Genomic DNA, 18,424 nt, shown 5'->3' with positions numbered 1-18,424 from the left:
GAGCTGTTGCCAGAGAATTTAATGTTAATTTCTCTACCATAAGCATTGTTTTAGAGAATTTGGCAGCGCGTTTACCAGTCTCACAACCGCAGACCACATGTAATCACGCCAGTCCTGAGACCATCCACCCAGACAGCTGATGAAACTGAGGAGTATTTCTGTCTGTAATAAAGCCCTTTTGTAGGGAAAAACGTATTCTGATTGGTTGGGCCTGGCTTCCCAGTGGGTGGGCCTATGCCCTCCCAAGCCCACCCATGGCTGCGCCCCTGCTGAGTCATGTGAAATCCATAGATTAGGGCCTTAGGAATTTATTTCAATTAACTTATTTCCTTATATGAACTGTAACTCAGTAAAATCTTAGAAATTGTTGCATGTTGCATTTATATTTTTGTTCAGTATATTTAGGATATTATGGGATATCAAGCACAACAGGGAGCAGAACTACTTGAGAGCCAGGAGGTAGTTTATCATATTTAATATGAATATTTGACAACAGTACTCACACCATAAGCATTCCAATACATCATAGTCCCAGGGAGCTTCAAGAAGCATGAACTCAGTGCTCTTAATTTGTTTCAATCTGTCTAATGCTTACATTGTTTGTTGGTAGTCTTTTATCTGCTAAACTAAAGGGTCACTTTGGTTGTGCAGCGCTATATCGTATTATTGTATATTGCTTGGATATAGTACTCAGATTACTGTTTAACAAGTGGGAAAACAGTGGGTTAAGTACAATAAGCTCATATATGGATCATGGGTTAGTATAAGCATGACACCTCAATACCTCATGGGAATGTAGTTGTGACATCATTGAATCAAATCAAAGAGGCTCTGCAAACCGAAACAAACGGCTCAATACATGCATGGTCATAAATAACTACATAGTTAAAATGATGGTGCCTTTACACTTGAAGCTTATTTCCATGTGTCTTTTTTTTGCTATTGTTCATTTGAATGCCGTGTTTTGAATGTAAAAAGACGCGCGTCAATTCATTCATACTGTCTAACATGATTAAAAAAATAATTCATTATAATTCATTAATAATATGTTGATTAATGTGCACTGACACCGTCAAATATATACAGAAACTAAGGCAACGCGAGTTATAGCACGGTGCCCTATACAGCCGACACCTTTTAAATGTATTTTCCTCGCTGTTCCCATTTTCCCTGACGTACCATCGCCATCATAGTAAACACTGGGCATGCCTACTCAATGGCAAATTACCTTTAAGTCTGTTATAGTGTGCTGTACTAAACGTGCCTTGCATTACATCCTGGCCTAAATAAACTTAAAGGGGAAGTACAAAAACTACAGCATCTTTTGGTATTTTTTTTATTAGTCCAATGTTGATACAGTCCCAAAATGGCTGGAGACACTTTTCTCCTTAAAATTCCAATATCTTGACAACTTGACTACTGGCATGCAAAACATTTTGGGACTGTATCAACAGTGGACTAATTAAACAAAATACCACAAAAGATAGTTTGAGTGCAATTCCCCTTTATAAGCCAAGGAAGAAAAGTTTTGCCCATATCCAGTTCAAAAGCAACCCTATTTTTTTTTCAAAGTGTGCATAGATAATGAGAGTAAACATTACATAATTTATGACAGTCAATATTAACGACAACAAACATTCAACAGATGAGTATAGTAACAATTCATGATTGACATATTATTCTACAAATGAATAAATAGACAGTACTTATGATAACATGGAGAATACTGCATACTAAGAACAGAGGTGAACTTTGCAGAGCGTGCCTAAACAGTTCAATTTGCCCCACACCCCAAAAGGTGAAAACAATGACCCCATGGAGTGTCTTTAAAAGCCCTAAGTTCCTGCATTGAGTATATCATCTGGAAAGACCAGATTGTGAAAGAGAGAGAGAGAGATTTGAAGACATCAGTATCAATTGAACAGCAGATACAGTATGGGGTGATACGTTCTGAAATTATACTGATTGCTACCCCCCCACCCCCCATGCTTTACACAATGCAATGTGAACCGTAGGACGTAAAACATAATTATGGCATTAAAGGGATAGTTCATGTTTTTGGTATTGTAGCAATGCTAGTGGAAACCGATTGTATCAGTTAGCGGTGCAAAAAAATGAACTATCCCTTTAACCAACCCCAGCACAACAGTATAGGCAGGTTGTGTGTAAGTATGGATCAGAAAGGCGTCTCTGTCTTGGTGTGCTCCCCAAGACATGTGCTGCTTCCCAGACTCTCCCTGCTGTCCCCAGCCTTAGGGACGTACCCCAGGGGATCTGAACGGATGATATACCTGTATGATAGGATGGAGAACTTCTTAATCAATCTATTGTTGACGTGAAATGATGAACTCTCCTCTGCGACTCTAAATGGTTTGATCTTTTCAATTACTAACAAAGACACTGTGTGCCCAAACATAGGGTATTAAGTCACAAAATAATATGTGAATGTAAGTATGGAGTAGTACTGTGGAGAAGTAATATGGAGTAGTAATGTGGAGTAATATGGAGTAGTTATATGGATTAGTAGTAATGTGGAGTAGAAATATGGAGTAGTAATATGGAGTAGTACTATGGAGTAGTACTATGGAGTACTACTATGGAGTACTACTATGGAGTAAAAATACAGAATAATAATACGGAGTAGTATTATGGAGAAGTACAATGGAGTGATAACATGGAGTAGTAATATGGAGTAGTAATACGGAGTAATAATAAGGAGTAAAAATATGATGTAATATGGTGTAGTAATATGGAGTAGTAATATTGCGTAATATAGAGTAGTAAAATGAAGTAGTTATATGGAGTAATAACATGTAGTAGTAATATGGTGTAATAGTATGGAGTAGTAATATTGCGTAATATGGAGTAGTAACATGGAGTAATATGGATTAGTAATATGGAGTATTATGGAGTAGTAATATGGAGTGGTAATATGGAGTAGTAATATGGAGTGGTAATAGTGGGTAATACAGAGTAAAATGGAATAATATGGAGTAGTAATAAGGAGTAATATGGCGTAGTAATAAGGAGTAATATGGAGTAGTAAAATGGAGTAATATGGCGTAGTAATATGGAGTAATATGGAGCAGTACTATGGAGTAATATGGAGTGGTAATAAGGATTATTATGGAGTAGTAATATGGAGTAGTAATATGGAGTGGTAATCTGGATTAATATGGAGTAGTAATATGGAGTAGTAATATGGAGTAGTACTATGGAGTAATATGGAGTAGTAATATGGCGTAGTAATATGGAGTAGTACTATGGAGTAGTAATATGGAGAAGTAATATGGAGTAGTTATATGGAGTGGTAATATGGAGTAGTAATATGGAGTAGTAATATGGAGTAGTAATATGGAGTAATAATATGGAGTAATATGGAGTAGTAATATGGAGTAATATGGAGTAGTAATATGGAGGAGTAATATGGAGTAGTAATATGGAGTAATAATATGGAGTAATAATATGGAGTAGTAATATGGAGTAATATGGAGTAGTAATATGGAGTAATAATATGGAGTAGTAATATGGAGTAATATGGAGTAGTAATATGGAGTAATATGGAGTAGTAATATGGAGTAGTAATATGGAGTAGTAATATGGAGTAGTAATATGGAGTAATAATATGGAGTAATAATATGGAGTAGTAATATGGAGTAATATGGAGTAGTAATATGGAGTAGTAATATGGAGTAATAATATGGAGTAATATGGAGTAGTAATATGGAGTAATAATATGGAGTAATATGGAGTAGTAATATGGAGTAATAATATGGAGTAATAATATGGAGTAATAATATGGAGTAATATGGAGTAGTAATATGGCGTAGTAATATGGCGTAGTAATATGGAGTAGTAATATGGAGTAATAATATGGAGTAATAATATGGAGTAATAATATGGAGTAATAATATGGAGTAATATGGAGTAGTAATATGGAGTAGTAATATGGAGTAGTAATATGGAGTAATAATATGGAGTAGTAATATGGAGTAGTAATATGGAGTAATAATATGGAGTAATAATATGGAGTAGTAATATGGAGTAATAATATGGAGTAGTAATATGGAGTAATAATATGGAGTAATAATATGGAGTAATATGGAGTAGTAATATGGAGTAGTAATATGGAGTAATAATATGGAGTAGTAATATGGAGTAGTAATATGGAGTAATATGGAGTAGTAATATGGAGTAATATGGAGTAGTAATATGGAGTAATATGGAGTAGTAATATGGAGGAGTAATATGGAGTAGTAATATGGAGTAATAATATGGAGTAATAATATGGAGTAGTAATATGGAGTAATAATATGGAGTAGTAATATGGAGTAATAATATGGAGTAGTAATATGGAGTAATATGGAGTAATAATATGGAGTAGTAATATGGAGTAATATGGAGTAGTAATATGGAGTAATATGGAGTAATATGGAGTAGTAATATGGAGTAATATGGAGTAGTAATATGGAGTAGTAATATGGAGTAATATGGAGTAGTAATATGGAGTAGTAATATGGAGTAGTAATATGGAGTAGTAATATGGAGTAATAATATGGAGTAATAATATGGAGTAGTAATATGGAGTAATATGGAGTAGTAATATGGAGTAGTAATATGGAGTAATAATATGGAGTAATATGGAGTAGTAATATGGAGTAATAATATGGAGTAATATGGAGTAGTAATATGGAGTAATAATATGGAGTAATAATATGGAGTAATAATATGGAGTAATATGGAGTAGTAATATGGCGTAGTAATATGGAGTAGTAATATGGAGTAATAATATGGAGTAGTAATATGGAGTAATAATATGGAGTAATAATATGGAGTAATAATATGGAGTAATATGGAGTAGTAATATGGAGTAGTAATATGGAGTAGTAATATGGAGTAATAATATGGAGTAGTAATATGGAGTAGTAATATGGAGTAATAATATGGAGTAATAATATGGAGTAGTAATATGGAGTAATAATATGGAGTAATAATATGGAGTAATATGGAGTAGTAATATGGAGTAGTAATATGGAGTAATAATATGGAGTAGTAATATGGAGTAATAATATGGAGTAATATGGAGTAGTAATATGGAGTAATAATATGGAGTAATAATATGGAGTAGTAATATGGAGTAATAATATGGAGTAATAATATGGAGTAATAATATGGAGTAATATGGAGTAGTAATATGGCGTAGTAATATGGAGTAGTAATATGGAGTAATAATATGGAGTAGTAATATGGAGTAATAATATGGAGTAATAATATGGAGTAATATGGAGTAATATGGAGTAGTAATATGGAGTAGTAATATGGAGTAGTAATATGGAGTAATAATATGGAGTAGTAATATGGAGTAGTAATATGGAGTAGTACTATGGAGTAATAATATGGAGTAATAATATGGAGTAATATGGAGTAATATGGAGTAGTAATATGGAGTAGTAATATGGAGTAGTAATATGGAGTAATAATATGGAGTAGTAATATGGAGTAGTAATATGGAGTAATAATATGGAGTAATAATATGGAGTAGTAATATGGAGTAATATGGAGTAGTAATATGGAGTAGTAATATGGAGTAATAATATGGAGTAGTAATATGGAGTAATAATATGGAGTAGTAATATGGAGTAATAATATGGAGTAGTAATATGGAGTAATAATATGGAGTAGTAATATGGAGTAATATGGAGTAGTAATATGGAGTAGTAATATGGAGTAGTAATATGGAGTAATAATATGGAGTAATAATATGGAGTAATAATATGGAGTAATATGGAGTAGTAATATGGAGTAATATATGGAGTAGTAATATGGAGTAATAATATGGAGTAGTAATATGGAGTAATAATATGGAGTAGTAATATGGAGTAATAATATGGAGTAGTAATATGGAGTAGTAATATGGAGTAATATGGAGTAGTAATATGGAGTAATAATATGGAGTAGTAATATGGAGTAATAATATGGAGTAATAATATGGAGTAGTAATATGGAGTAATATGGAGTAATAATACGGAGTAGTAATATGGAGTAATAATATGGAGTAGTAATATGGAGTAATAATATGGAGTAATATGGAGTAGTAATATGGAGTAATAATATGGAGTAGTAATATGGAGTAATATGGAGTAGTAATATGGAGTAGTAATATGGAGTAATAATATGGAGTAGTAATATGGAGTAATATGGAGTAATAATATGGAGTAATATGGAGTTTGCAACTTTATTGATTGCTTTTACTTTTTTGCATCTCATCAACTGTTTCTTCAGGCCCCTACTTTTCTATGTGCTGCCATACTTACACTATGTCATTGAGCTCCAGCCTGGTGTCAGGAGGTGGGTTGATCAACACGTATGTGTGGGAGTGAGTGGTCTGGTTCTCACTCATGTCATCTGGAATTGGAAAAATACAATAATGACAGGCCAGAGTTGAAACGTCCAATGATTTAGGCTACGGCAATACAAAGATTGTGTCAGAAAATGTCTGATTGAACAAATGGTTTTTCAATGGAAGTCGTCTTTTGACAGATGATGGACATTAGAGATGATTGTCCAACAAAAGACGTACTGCCTTTTTGCGTATGCAACTGACCGGAAAATAGTTGACAAGAGATTAACTTTTGATGGAAATAAATGGACACTGATGAATGCGTAGCTTCAGGCTTTGGCCACATGAATACAGATAAAATTGTATGCATTCACCATTGTCCATTTTGGTCTGTCAAAAGGCTGACATAGTATATTAAATGACAATCATCTCCATTGTTAGTCTATCTGTCCATCCATCCATAAAGACTAAGTGTCATGTTTCAAACACATGACATATTTTGTTCCAGGCCTTGAAAATACAACTCGCAATCCCCCCCAAAACATCCCTCCCCATGTGTGGGGTCTCTCACCACAAGCCGTGGCCCAGAGTCCAAGGCTTTTCATCCTGTTGCTGACCAGCTCGGCCAGCTCCTGTCTCTCTGAGCGTCTGGCCCTCAGACCCTGCTGTCCCCCCCTCTGAGCCCCCCGCTGGTTCCCTCGAGTCCCCCTCCAGCTCAGCTTCCGCACCCACTGCACGCTCTTCCTTCTCAGCAGGGGAGCCTTCCCGTCCGATGGGTCGCTGGAGGTGGAGCTGCGGTGGAGCCCTCCGGCCACAGGGGGGAGTTCTCGGTCTCTCTGCTCCTTGGGGTCATCTAAGTCCTCCACGCACACCGAGAGCTGTGACTGAGTACGGTCAAAACACAATGCCATATACATGAATGAAGTCTATGGTATGTCTACAGTCAAATAGGGTCAAATGAAATGACCCAGAACAAAGCGAATGATCAAGAGTGAGGACAGAGAATGTATAAGTTGGTTTGACATTGATTTCTTCCTGATATAACCACCAGTGGCAAGTCTCGGCGTCGTTTATCAAGCACAATTTAACCAAGACACATTACAGAAGAAGAAAACCTACCTCATCTGCACAAACATTAGGCAAAATAAATCTATTGTTTTTCGCGAATCATGGAATCACACAAATAGGAATCATGGAATCACACAAATAGGAATCATGGAATCACACAAATAGGAATCATGGAATCACACAAATATGAATCATGGAATCACACAAATATGAATCATGGAATCACACAAATATGAATCATGGAATCACACAAATATGAATCATGGAATCACACAAATAGGGCTGAACTTACTTGGGAGGATGGCTCGCATTGCTTATGATGGGGAATGAAAAGAAAAGAGATGAATGACATTAATGTAGCTTACTGTGTTGTAACATGCTTAAATAACCATGAAAGCATACAGACTAAACATGTATACGTAAGAAATGAGAAAATGTTTAAAAACACACACACGACAGAATGACAGCATAATCAATGCCGCTGTAATATGTAATTAACACACACAAAAAAATAAAAATAAACTGGGATTTCACAGCCAAACAAATGAATGTCAACAATGTTAAAACAGCCTTGCGGTCTAGAGGGCACCTCCTCAGAGGAATCTGCTGTCTGGGACTCGGTCCTGTAGATGCCGATGGGAATGTCACCCACAGTGGAACACAGTTTCTGATAGAGCCTTCCATACGTCTGGATCCACAGGTCATCCTCAGAGATCTGCATCTAAAAGGTCATTTCAAACTCCATTTCTCTACAGGAGGAACAACTGTACAATGATTTTAAATGACCGTGGAGCCACTTTTACCTGTCAGTGTAAGGATTTGGACAGGCAAGTAAAGCCTGCACTGAGTTTATTTTCTGTCCTTAGCTGCTGTGCTGTCACACATAGGATTACTGTACAGTACAACGGGTGAATCTCAATAGTCTAAAGACGCCTCCTTTCTTTGTCTTCTCTCCTTCTGTCTGAGACGTGGAGAGGAAGCCACTTTTGACCATTGAGATGCACCCAGAGAGTAACTCACAGAGCAGAGGAAGCCAGAGCCCGGAGTGGTGTCCAGGCCCAGCAGCAGCCTGGTGATGGAGATAATATAGTCTTTGACAAACGACTGGGATGGCAGACAGGACAGACAGACAGGACGGACAGACAGACAGGACATGTGCATAGTCAGTACATAGAAGGGTCATTCCTGGTCATCCAGAAATCAAAACAGCATTATATTATATGGACACTGGGATGCATATGAACACATTGTAACAGTAATAAGAATGTTACACATTTTAACATAAAATATCTGGGAGGTACAAAATTGTGTAATAAATAACTATAATCACTACAGTACATGCCCTTAAGAAAAGTCAGTCTGTGTCACAGAGATAACCTTGTTTTAATAAGCCTCTGTAGGCTAATTAAAGAGATGACCCTCTGTAGACTAATTAAAGAGATTACCCTCTGTAGGCTAATTCAAGAGATGACCCTCTGTAGGCTAATTCAAGAGATGACCCTCTGTAGGCTAATTCAAGAGATGACCCTCTGTAGGCTAATTCAAGAGATGACCCTCTGTAGGCTAATTAAAGAGATGACCCTCTGTAGGCTAATTAAAGAGATGACCCTCTGTAGGCTAATTAAAGAGATTACCCTCTGTAGGCTAATTAAAGAGATTAGCCTCTGTAGGCTAATTAAAGAGATGACCCTCTTTAGGTAGCTAGTTCAACAGCAAGAAACATTATTATCTTCTCTGCTGCTGTACAGAACAGGCATGTCTAGCTGTACAGAACAGGCATGTCAGTTGTACAGAACAGGAGGGTCCTGCTGTACAGAACAGGAGGGTCCTGCTGTACAGAACAGGAGGGTCCTGCTGTACAGAACAGGCGGGTCCTGCTGTACAGAACAGGCGGGTCCTGCTGTACAGAACAGGCGGGTCCTGCTGTACAGAACAGGCGTGTCCAGCTGTACAGAACAGGCGTGTCCTGCTGTACAGAACAGGCGTGTCCAGCTGTACAGAACAGGCGTGTCCTGCTGTACAGAACAGGCGGGTCCTGCTGTACAGAACAGGCGGGTCCTGCTGTACAGAACAGGCGGGTCCAGCTGTACAGAACAGGCGGGTCCAGCTGTACAGAACAGGCGGGTCCAGCTGTACAGAACAGGCGGGTCCAGCTGTACAGAACAGGCGGGTCCTGCTGTACAGAACAGGCGGGTCCTGCTGTACAGAACAGGCGGGTCCTGCTGTACAGAACAGGCGTGTCCTGCTGTACAGAACAGGCGGGTCCAGCTGTACAGAACAGGCGGGTCCAGCTGTACAGAACAGGCGTGTCCTGCTGTACAGAACAGGCGTGTCCAGCTGTACAGAACAGGCGGGTCCTGCCTGGTTACCTGGTAGAGGAGAGTGTCCAGCTGTACAGAACAGGCGTGTCCTGCTGTACAGAACAGGTGGGTCCTGCTGTACAGAACAGGCGGGTCCTGCTGTACAGAACAGGCGTGTCCAGCTGTACAGAACAGGTGGGTCCTGCCTGGTTACCTGGTAGAGGAGAGTGTCCAGCTGTACAGAACAGGCGTGTCCTGCTGTACAGAACAGGTGGGTCCTGCCTGGTTACCTGGTAGAGGAGAGTGTCCAGCATGCCGATACTGAAGACCCTCCCTGCAGCGAATGGCAGGCGGAACATGAAGGCCAGGTTGGAGCCTTTCTCCCGCTCTTTCTAATAAATAATAATACATTTTATTTGTAGAGCTCTTTTCAACACATGCAAGAATCACAAAGCTCTTTTAACTCCCATAGACATGTAACAGGGGGACAGAAACACCAACACACTAATCCCACTGGGCACAGACGTCAGTTCAACATCTAGTTTTCATTTACTTTTGGTTGAGTTGTCATCTAACGTGAATTCAACAAAACATGTCACCCTGTCATTGAATTTAGGTTAAAAGTTGGGTATAAAAAAGAAAATCCCCTAGGTTGATTACTTTTTGCAAATCCAATCAGTTTTCCATGTTGATTCAATGTCATCACATTGAATTATTTGGATGAGATAAAGTGGAGTAACTTTTATTCAACCAGTTTTTCCCAGTGGGATGTTAGGGCAGCGTTCTGCAAACCTTTCCTTGAATAAACCAGTCTATTGCAGTACAGTATAACCTGATTCAACTGGTCACCTTATCATCAAGTCCTTCAGGTGATACAACTGGAACAGATCAAATGGGGATGCTCAACAAGAGCTTAGGATATTTGAAAGAGAGAGAGCGCCAGCTGGTGGTCGATACTGATGTGAGGTGAAAGACGCACCGCAACAGGAACCATATTGATATCTTATTAAGGAAAGGATGCCTACGCATAACATAATACCCGTCATATTACCCCTGAAAATGTTACATGTCACATGTGTCTACGAACGGGAATAATCATTTCTCTTAGAAGAAAAGATCCAACGTCTGGTGTTGTTTGAGAGGCCAGTGGAAAAATTCTATGCTTGTACTGTATGTCCTGTCCAGTCTTCACATAATGATTGTTTAACCTTCTCTTCCTTTGTTTGAAGACTACTCAATGTATAGTCAGTAGCCTTTGAAGACGACTCAATGTACATTTCGTACCAGGGTTGGGGTCAATTCCATTTCAATTCCAGTCAATTCAGAAAGTAACTCAAATTCCAATTATACATTTTTCTAATTGAAAAGCATTAAAGAGAATTTGAGTTTCAGTCTACTTCCTCAATTGACTGGAATTTAACTGGAATTGACTCCAGCCCTGGTCCATAGCCTTTGCTACTGCAGACAAGAATAACTAGTTGTAAACTGTGCATTTATAGAGCTAGAAACATCTACATAGTTTAGGCTGGGATTCAATCCAAGGCGTGTTATAGAGCAGCACACTGAACAGTCGACAACGCGCCTTTTAATTTACGCTTGAGTTGACATCTTCAGCATGAATGCAATCTCCGCAAAGGTCGGGGACATTGCTTTTAAAATGCTAATTGTCAGCTGTCAAGTGTGTTTTTCTATAACGCGACTTGGACTGAAACTCGGCCTTGAGGTACAGTTGGTGTACATTCAGTGACGGCTTACCTTCTCCAGTTTAGAGAGAGCCAAAGAGTACCAGTCCTTAGCTCTGAACTGCATAAACCTCATATTGGCGGGGTGGGTTAGCTCGGTGATGATACTGAGACTGGAGAACAACCTGGATGAGAAGAAACACAATATAGCTGAGATTAACTGAACAAAATAAAACAGAAAATCACAATGGCAGAACAAAATGTCAACTTTGTAATCAAATGTGACATCCAAAATACACTGAGTTTACCAAACATTAGGAACGCCTTCCTAATATCTACAGCGTGCCGAAAGCGGTCCACAGGGATTCTGGCCCATGTTGACGCCAATGCTTCCCACAGATGTATCAAGTTGGCTGGATGTCTTTTGGATGGTGGACCATTCTTGATACACATGGGAAACTGTTGAGCGTGAAAAACCATGCATTCAGAAAGTATTCAGACCCCTTCCCTTTTTCCACATTTTGCTACGTTACAGCCTTGTTCTAAAATGGATTAAATAAAAAAATGTCCTCATCAATCTACAGACAATACCCCATAATGACATCACAATACCCCATAATGACAAAGGGAAAACAGGTTTTTAGATTTTTTTTCTAATTTATTAAAAATAAAAAACAGAAATACCTTATTTATATGTGTATTCAGACCCTTTGCTAGGAGACTCGAAATTGAGCTCAGGTGCATCCTGTTTCCATTGATCATCCTTGAGATGTTTCTACAACTTGATTGGAGTCTACCTGTGGTAAAGTCAATTGATTGGACATGATTTAGAAAGGCACAAACCTGTCTATATAAGGTCCGACAGTTGAAAGTGCATGTCAGAGCAAAAACCAAGCCATGAGGTCGAAGGAATTGTCCGTAGAGCTCCGAGACAGGATTGTGTTGAGGCACAGATATGGGGAAGGGTACCCAACAATTTCTCCAGCCTTGAAGGTCCCCAAGAACACAGTGGCCTCCATCATTCTTAAATGGAAGATGTTTGGAACCATCAAGACTCTTCTTAGAGCTGGCCGCCCGGCCAAACTAAGCAATCGGTGGAGAAAGGCATTGGTCAGGGAGGTGACCAAGAAGTCACTCTGACAGAGCTCCAGAGTTCCTCTGTGGAGATGGGAGAACCTTCCAGAAGGACAATCATCTCTGCAGCACGGAAGGGACTGGGAGACTAGTCAGGATCGAGGGAAAGATGAACAGAGCCAAGTAGAGAGAGATCCTTGATGAAAACCTGCTCCAGAGTTCTCAAGACTTCAGACTGGGGCGAAAGTTCACCTTCCAACAGGACAACAACCCTAAGCACACAGCCAGCACAATGCAGAGTAGCTTTGGGACAAGTCTGTGAATGTCCTTGAGTGGCCCAGCCAGAGCCTGTACTTGAACCCAATCAAACATCTCTGGAGAGACCTGAAAATAGCTGTGGAGCATCACTCCCCATCCAACCTAGCAGAGCTTGAGAGGATCTGTAGAGAAGAATGGGAGAAACTCCCCAAATACATGTGTGCCAAGCTTGTAGCGTCATACCCAAGAAGACTTGAGGCTGTAATCGCTGCCAAAGGTGCTTCAACAAAGTACTGAGTAAAGGGTCTGAAAACGTTTTATTTTTATTTCTAAAAACCTGTTTTTCTTTGTCATTATTGGGTATTGTGTGTAGATTGATGAGTGAAAAAAAAACAATTTAATTCATTTTAGAATAAGTCTGTAACGTAACAAAATGTGGAAAAGTCAACGGGTCTGAATACTTTCAGAATGCACTGTACTACCGTACTCCGTTCAAAGGAACTTAAATATTTAGTCTTGCTTGTTCACCCTCTGAATGGCACACAATCCATGGCTCAATTGTCTCAAGGATAAAGAAAAAAATGTTTTAACCTGTCTCCTCCCCTTCATCTACACTGACTGAAGTGGATTTAACAAGTGACATCAATAAGGGATCATAACTTTCACCTGGATTCACCTGGTCAGTCTATGTCATGGAAAGAGCAGGTGTCCTTAATGTTTTGTATACTCACTTAAATGAATGACTGGATGAAATGAATAACTATGAATTAATAGCCTAGCTAATAAACGTGTGAGAGCCAAGAAGAAAAACAGCATCGCTATCTACTGTACTAACACCATTATAGGATTAGCACTATTTAGTGAACAACTGATACCGATGCTACCGTATATACTAGCTACCTAATTAAGCAATAAGGCACAAGGAGGTGTGGTATATGGCCAATTTACCACGGCTAAGGTTGCGTTTGGGCTGGATACAGCCCTTAGCCGTGGTATATTGGCCAATTTACCACGGCTAAGGTTGCGTTTGGGCTGGATACAGCCCTTAGCCGTGGTATATTGGCCAATTTACCACGGCTAAGGTTGCGTTTGGGCTGGATACAGCCCTTAGCCGTGGTATATTGGCCAATTTACCACGGCTAAGGTTGCGTTTGGGCTGGATACAGCCCTTAGCCATGGTATATTGGCCAATTTACCACGGCTAAGGTTGCGTTTGGGCTGGATACAGCCCTTAGTCGTGGTATATTGGCCAATTTACCACGGCTAAGGTTGCGTTTGGGCTGGATACAGCCCTTAGCCGTGGTATATTGGCCATATACCACAAACCCAAGAGTTACCTTATTGCTATTATAAACTGGTTACCAATGTAATTAAAGCAGTAAAAATACATGCTTTATCATACCCGTGGTATGCGGTCTGATATACCATGGCTGTCTGCCAATCAGCATTCAGGACTCGAACCACCCAGTTTAAAATATAGGTTATATAATAACAGTGGGAGCAATTCATGAAACATAAACCACAAATCAAAGTGTTTCAGTATTTTTGCAAGCTTCTACGTCGTCTGGTGAAAATTATAAAGTGAGTTGACATTTTTGATTAATTGTCTGACACCAAGAAAGCAATCAGAAAACAAATGGATTCCCTGATGCAGTGTGGCAAGGTTGCCAAGGAAACTAGCTATGAAGTGTGTACTTTAATCTACACGGTTGAAAGAAAATCACTGTCATATAATTAATCTTTGAAACCCACCTATAAAATGTTAATCTGTGTTTAAAGATTTAATAAAACATTAGCCTGTATGACACTTTTGATATCATAAAAATGCCTGCATAAAATGTGTGAACATGTGGTCCAGTATATTGGATTATAGAATAGTTTGACCAAAGGTTAAAACCATGACAGTGACTTTGGTACCAGTGTCTGTACAATGATAGGGGTTGAGGTACCTGAACAGTGTCTGTACATTGATAGGGGTTGAGGTACCTGAACAGTGTCTGGACATTGATAGGGGTTGAGGTACCTGAACAGTGTCTGTACATTGATAGGGGTTGAGGTACCTGAACAGTGTCTGCACATTGATAGGGGTTGAGGTACCTGAACAGTGTCTGGACATTGATAGGGGTTGAAGTACCTGAACAGTGTCTGTACATTGATAGGGGTTGAGGTACCTGAACAGTGTCTGCACATTGATAGGGGTTGAGGTACCTGAACAGTGTCTGTACATTGATAGGGGTTGAGGTACCTGAACAGTGTCTGGACATTGATAGGGGTTGAGGTACCTGAACAGTGTCTGTACATTGATAGGGGTTGAGGTACCTGAACAGTGTCTGCACATTGATAGGGGTTGAGGTACCTGAACAGTGTCTGTACATTGATAGGGGTTGAAGTACCTGAACAGTGTCTGTACATTGATAGGGGTTGAGGTACCTGAACAGTGTCTGGACATTGATAGGGGTTGAAGTACCTGAACAGTGTCTGTACATTGATAGGGGTTGAGGTACCTGAACAGTGTCTGTACATTGATAGGGGTTGAGGTACCTGAACAGTGTCTGTACATTGATAGGGGTTGAGGTACCTGAACAGTGTCTGGACATTGATAGGGGTTGAGGTACATGAACAGTGTCTGGACATTGATAGGGGTTGAGGTACCTGAACAGTGTCTGCACATTGATAGGGGTTGAGGTACCTGAACAGTGTCTGTACATTGATAGGGGTTGAGGTACCTGAACAGTGTCTGTACATTGATAGGGGTTGAGGTACCTGAACAGTGTCTGTACATTGATAGGGGTTGAGGTACCTGAACAGTGTCTGTACATTGATAGGGGTTGAAGTACCTGAACAGTGTCTGTACATTGATAGGGGTTGAGGTACCTGAACAGTGTCTGGACATTGATAGGGGTTGAGGTACCTGAACAGTGTCTGCACATTGATAGGGGTTGAGGTACCTGAACAGTGTCTGGACATTGATAGGGGTTGAGGTACCTGAACAGTGTCTGTACATTGATAGGGGTTGAGGTACCTGAACAGTGTCTGTACATTGATAGGGGTTGAGGTACCTGAACAGTGTCTGTACATTGATAGGGGTTGAGGTACCTGAACAGTGTCTGCACATTGATAGGGGTTGAGGTACCTGAACAGTGTCTGCACATTGATAGGGGTTGAGGTACCTGAACAGTGTCTGTACATTGATAGGGGTTGAGGTACCTGAACAGTGTCTGCACATTGACGATGGTCTTGGCGTCAGCCATGTAGTCCTCTTCTGCACTCATGGTGCTCTCCTTGTCCACCACCACCATGTTGGCTGCAAAGGACACACCGCAACGCAGGAGGTCATCCAGGCTAGGAAAACACACACACACACACACACACACACACACACACACACACACACATTTGACTTCTTGACATAAAGGACTAGACATTTCCCTGACCAGGAAGAACTCTGGACCCTGCATATAAGCTAGCTATGACAGATTATCTGTGACGGATTCACTGTGGAGAGAGAATCGTAACTGATAGCATCTTGGAGGCTGTCAAGAAGGTGACTATCTACACAGGACTTATGAGAAATTGCTTTTTTGGTTCACTCAGTCCGTTTCCTTGAGATGTACTCATGACAGGGAGACAAGAAGTGGAAGAGTGCCACATACAATTGCAGAACAGGCACTAAAGAAGATGATGTATAAGGTTATAAGGTGTGTGATGATGCTGTGTGTCACATACTTATCGATGGAGCCCACCATGTAGTAAACCATGGGGAACCCACAGACAGCCTCCAGGAACTGTGTGTCAGGCCTGGTGAGACAACAGAACACTAATCAGAAGAGAACCATGGTGCTCTCCCAGAGGCTTGGCTGGTGGGTAAAACCCCACAATTCAGACAAAGATGTGTATTGGGTTTGCATGTCTCATAAAGATGACTTCATTATTCAATGTTTTACTGCATCAGGGATGGCATTTACAGCCGTTTTGGCTGTACAGCCTTCTTCGGTGTGTAGGAACATTAGAATTGATTCAAAACAAAGACAACAGAACACACCACGACAACATAGAATAGAACAGAATAGGATTTAATAGAATTAAATTCAATAGATATATATTGTCCATATGCACAGATATTGTTATTTTTGATGTCACAGTACCCAACCAGACATGTCCGAAAGACACAGTTACTTTTGTAAAACATTAAATATGGTAGGAGGCGCTGCTTTTCTTAAGGTAAAATCACAAGGTGAAAGTAAACCGGTACCAGGGGTATGCCATGGGTATGGCATACTGGTAAAACATGAGCCTATCACAATAATTAAAACTGTAGGCTATTACAATATTACTTATCATTACCGCATGCCAGTCGCATGAAAAATGAGCGAATGGACTTGAAAACTACTGGAAAATACACTCCAAAATGATGTGTGTCAAATTTGCTAAGGCAGAGATGAGTGGCCGAGAACGAGACGTGCATGGACACATCAATCATCGTGCGGGGACGTATCAATTCAGGTTACAAGTGTAGGCTTATTTCAAAATCACCGAATGTAATTCCTTACATTTTTAGGTGTTTCGTAACAGATGTCTCTTTCCGTTTATCAACAAAAAGATTTCGATGTATTCCCCAAAGGGAGAAAGAGCGAAATGTTTTCATTTCATCAGGACATCCCATTGAGGTCAGGACACCTCTTTTTCCGGTTGCAAAAGATTCTGCTTATTCCCTAATTATTTCTGGAATATATTCTGGAAAACCTGGGATATGGGGAAAGGGAATCTTGCAACCCTACCTCTTTTAAATGGGAGACCTGGCCAATGAGGGCAGCTCAATAAAAAGGATAACAGGATGTTTTGAAATGGTCTTCTTACTGATTATCCAGGAGCAGCACAATGGGGTTCAGCTCTTTCTTTAGTCTGTAGGAAGCTCTAAGCGGGACGATGAAGTTGTACAGTCCATTCCCCGCCGTCTCAGCCGACACAATGATCAGCTTGTTCTTAAAGCTGTAGGCTTTGGCATCCTCAAAGTTGTTATGCTCACAACCCTGTGGGGAAAATAAACCTATATTTGTGTGTTGTAGCTTTTTAAAATTATATATATATATATATATATATATATATATATACAGTATATTTAACATAGGCTGTACTTGTGGGCCGATTTCCTGGACACAGATAGCGATTCTCCATTGTGCATGCTTTTTTAGATTAGGACTCGGCTTAATCTGTGTCTGGAAACCAGACTCAACAGTGCAAATGGTGAACATGACTTAAAACTACCTACAGTATATTGATTTAACTGAATAAGTGACTTGCATAATTTACCTTTTCCAGTCTGAGGCAACAGTATGGTACTTTCTCCTTCAATAGATGGCACAGTGTTGGAGAACTACCGATGTAGGGCAGGTTGGGAGGATAGCCTTTCATATAGCTTGAAATAAACAGATACAGAATTCATATCTTACTGCAGGGGTGGGCAGTAGGATGTGGATCTCCCATTCAAGTGAACGGCCAAACAAATGTCATCATTGTCTCACAATGCATCATCTACCGCAGGGGTCTCCAATTCCAGTCTTGGAAATCTACTGGTTATGCAAGCTTTTGTTCCAGCCCAACACTAACCTACATGATTCAATCTATGCATGGTCTTCATTCTGGACCACAGGAGGCTGCTGAGAGGAGAACAGCTCATAGTAATAAAAGCTGGAACAGAGCAA

The 18,424-nt window shown here is 39.9% G+C and overlaps 1 protein-coding gene across 3 annotated transcripts in view; it reads right to left on the bottom strand.

The window, feature by feature from the left end:
• Positions 1 to 458: 458 nt before the first annotated feature.
• The window catches only part of LOC115170076 (potassium channel subfamily T member 2), a 41,415-nt gene continuing 23,449 nt past the window's right edge, over positions 459 to 18,424 (bottom strand). Inside the window, exons 19-30 of one of the 3 annotated variants that reach the window (XM_029726333.1) lie at positions 18,033 to 18,138; positions 17,580 to 17,752; positions 16,449 to 16,520; positions 15,930 to 16,064; positions 11,464 to 11,575; positions 9,999 to 10,100; positions 8,429 to 8,512; positions 7,998 to 8,129; positions 7,701 to 7,721; positions 6,912 to 7,224; positions 6,315 to 6,405; positions 459 to 2,291 (exon numbers count right to left, since the gene is read on the bottom strand). In XM_029726333.1, the coding sequence (XP_029582193.1) occupies positions 2,177 to 2,291; positions 6,315 to 6,405; positions 6,912 to 7,224; positions 7,701 to 7,721; positions 7,998 to 8,129; positions 8,429 to 8,512; positions 9,999 to 10,100; positions 11,464 to 11,575; positions 15,930 to 16,064; positions 16,449 to 16,520; positions 17,580 to 17,752; positions 18,033 to 18,138 (1,456 nt within the window). In that variant the 3' untranslated portion in view covers positions 459 to 2,176. Of the gene's footprint in view, positions 2,292 to 6,314; positions 6,406 to 6,911; positions 7,225 to 7,700; positions 7,722 to 7,745; positions 8,130 to 8,428; positions 8,513 to 9,777; positions 10,101 to 11,463; positions 11,576 to 15,929; positions 16,065 to 16,448; positions 16,521 to 17,579; positions 17,753 to 18,032; positions 18,139 to 18,424 lie in introns of those variants that run through there. The other 2 variants (XM_029726335.1, XM_029726334.1) reach the window with 2 other exon arrangements.

The sequence above is a fragment of the Salmo trutta genome, chromosome 31 (genome assembly GCF_901001165.1).
Source record: "Salmo trutta chromosome 31, fSalTru1.1, whole genome shotgun sequence".
Classification (NCBI taxonomy): domain Eukaryota; kingdom Metazoa; phylum Chordata; class Actinopteri; order Salmoniformes; family Salmonidae; genus Salmo; species Salmo trutta.
This window is presented reverse-complemented; position numbering and strand designations above follow the sequence as displayed.